This window comes from Penaeus chinensis, chromosome 32 (assembly GCF_019202785.1).
Source record: "Penaeus chinensis breed Huanghai No. 1 chromosome 32, ASM1920278v2, whole genome shotgun sequence".
NCBI classification, from domain to species: domain Eukaryota; kingdom Metazoa; phylum Arthropoda; class Malacostraca; order Decapoda; family Penaeidae; genus Penaeus; species Penaeus chinensis.
Window position 1 is genome coordinate 24,310,583 of NC_061850.1, and position 2,500 is coordinate 24,313,082.

At 47.0% G+C, this 2,500-nt stretch overlaps 2 protein-coding genes across 2 annotated transcripts in view; one reads left to right on the plus strand and one right to left on the minus strand.

The window, feature by feature from the left end:
- LOC125042480 overlaps positions 1–2,500 on the plus strand; it is an 85,149-nt gene that overhangs the window by 31,000 nt on the left and 51,649 nt on the right.
- Positions 1,695–2,500, minus strand: part of LOC125042516 (serine/arginine-rich splicing factor SR45-like) — a 3,208-nt gene continuing 2,402 nt past the window's right edge. The window contains exon 2 of the mRNA XM_047638160.1: positions 1,695–2,500. This exon is cut by the window's right edge and continues 1,193 nt beyond it. Within this exon, the coding sequence (XP_047494116.1) occupies positions 1,748–2,500 (753 nt within the window). The 3' untranslated portion in view covers positions 1,695–1,747.

Here is a 2,500-nt window from a genome sequence, read left to right on the forward strand (position 1 = left end):
GAGACAGTATCAGCCTCAAGCGATGTTGCTAAAAGGGAGTATCGATGGAATAAAAGTAGTTTCGCTCTAATACAGGTGCGAGAGCAGGGTTAAAATGTTTTTGTTTTTTTCCTTTTCTTCTTTCGTCAGCCATTTGTTGAAAGGCGCTTGGCGTGCGCATGGGAGGAATCGGACAAGGGAGATGGAAATAGATGGGTCGTCGAGATTCGAAATAATGATACGACAAAGCAGTCCAGCTTCTCCTAAAAGTTGTTGTGGTCGATTTTCCCTTTCTCTTCTTTTTACTTTATATTTTCGTTAACCAGGAGCACTAACTATGGCACTTTTTTCGTTTTCAGCATCCCCTTTTTCGTTTCAAATCTGACCTTTGCTTAGCACACTCGCTTTTTTTCCACCCTTCTCCCTGCCTTTCACTCATACGTTTGCCAATTAGTTTTCAATCATCACCCTTATTTAATTTTCGATTTATTAATATATCTAGTCATTTACATATCTCTAGACACCTTTTTTGAACACCTTTCAAACCAGACGCAGCCATTTTCGTCATCATCTTCCTCATCATCACTATCACCTTCATTATAATCGTCATCACATGTGCAACTTATACCCATTATCACAGAGACACAATGAACTTAGTATTGCGCATAATTATGATCTCATATCGTATGTGTTTCTAATAATATTAATTTACCAAACCTATTTTGCCTTCGTCTTTTATCATAAAGAAATTGAAATCTATTGATATTTATTTCCCCCTTGATCATGAAAAAGTGAAAGAGAAATGAATTCGATTAAATAACATCTCTTCATTTAGAGTCTCTACTTCATCGTCATAAAAACAATAACAATAATAAAACTAAACAGAATATTCAAATTATTATTTTTTCCTATTATATTAGCTTGGCTTTGCACCTAGATTTTAGTATTCTTTTACGAGAAAGAGAAGTAGAGAATAAAATTATATTAACTGGTGTTTAAGAATATAAAGAGAACTCTGTTAGTTAGAATGCGGTACGATGTTTTAACATGTGGTTCTGGTTAATGCTGTGTGTGTGTGTGTGTGTGTGTGTGTGTGTGTGTGTGTGTGTGTGTGTGTGTGTGTGTGTGTGTGTGTGTGTTTGTTGGTAACTCTCTGGGAGTAAGCACATATATAATTACATATATGCTTAAATGTATCCATACGTAAATGCATACATGCTTTAAAATATACATACATGCTTGTATACATACGTTCATACATACATACATAAATACATAGAGAGAAAGAGAGAAAGAGAGAGAGAGAGAGAGAGAGAGAGAGAGAGAGAGAGAGAGAGAGAGAGAGAGAGAGAGAGAGAGAGAGAGAGAGAGAGAGAGAGAGAGAGCGGAGGGGCGGGGGGGGGGGGAGAAAGAGAGACAGGAAAGGAGAAAGTGTTATACATATTTATAAACATACACACACACAGACATATTATATATATGTAAATATATATATAGATGTGTGTGTGTGTGTGTGTGTGTGTGTGTGTTTGTGTATGTGTGTGTGTGTGTGTGTGTGTGTGTTTGTGTGTGTGTAGAGCGAGAGAGAGAGAGAGAGAGAGAGAGAGAGAGAGAGAGAGAGAGAGAGAGAGAGAGAGAGAGAGAGAGAGAGAGAGAGAGAGAGAGAGAGAGAGAGAGAGAGAGAGAGAGAGAGAGAGAGAGAGAGAGAGAGAGAGAGAGAGAGAGGGGGAAAGAAAGAGAGTAATGCAAAGCGGGAGAGAGAAGAGCGTCAGCGAGAGCGCAGAGGGCGCCCGACCGGCGTCTCACCTGTTCCATCATCAGGTTGGTGCTTTCGGCGAAGCGCTGTCGGCACACGGGGCACACCTGCTTGAGCGAGGCGCGGCAGGTGTTGCAGATGAGGTGGCCCTTCCGGCACTGGTGGAGGGGCGGCACCATGGTGATCTGGCAGCCCGAGCAGATGAACAGCTTGAGCAGGTCCTCGTACTCGACCAGCTGGCGGCAGTCCTCGAACTGGACGGTGCCGTTGGCGGCGAACTGGCCGTTGGACCCTGTGGAGGAGTTGCTCATCTTGGAGCGCGTGGAGAGGCGGCGGGAGAGCGAGGAGCTGATGCGGCGGAGGCGCGACGACGAACGCGACTCGGACGGGCTCGGGCGAGTCCGCGTCGGCCACGTCAAGCCAGTAGTCCTCTGGCGGCGCTGTGGTCGTTACTGTGGGCGGGGGTGGCGTCCGCGTGGGTGTGCTGAATAGCTTGCGGAAGCTGCGTGTGATGACGGAGCCCCTGACGGGCGTGGACGGCTGGTCCTCGCCGTTCCTCCGGGGGATAGGCGACGGCAGCGGCGAAACACTTCCGGCGCGGCTGTTCCCTTGCGAGAGACTGCCGCTGCCTAGCGCGTCAGGGATGGGCGCCTCCGAGCCGCTGAAGGAGGCACTGCGGGGCATGTTGGCAGCGTGTTGGGCGGTGGGCGCGCGCTCCAACGCACTCCGCTTGCTGCTGCCTGACACGTCACTCGCCGCATCGTT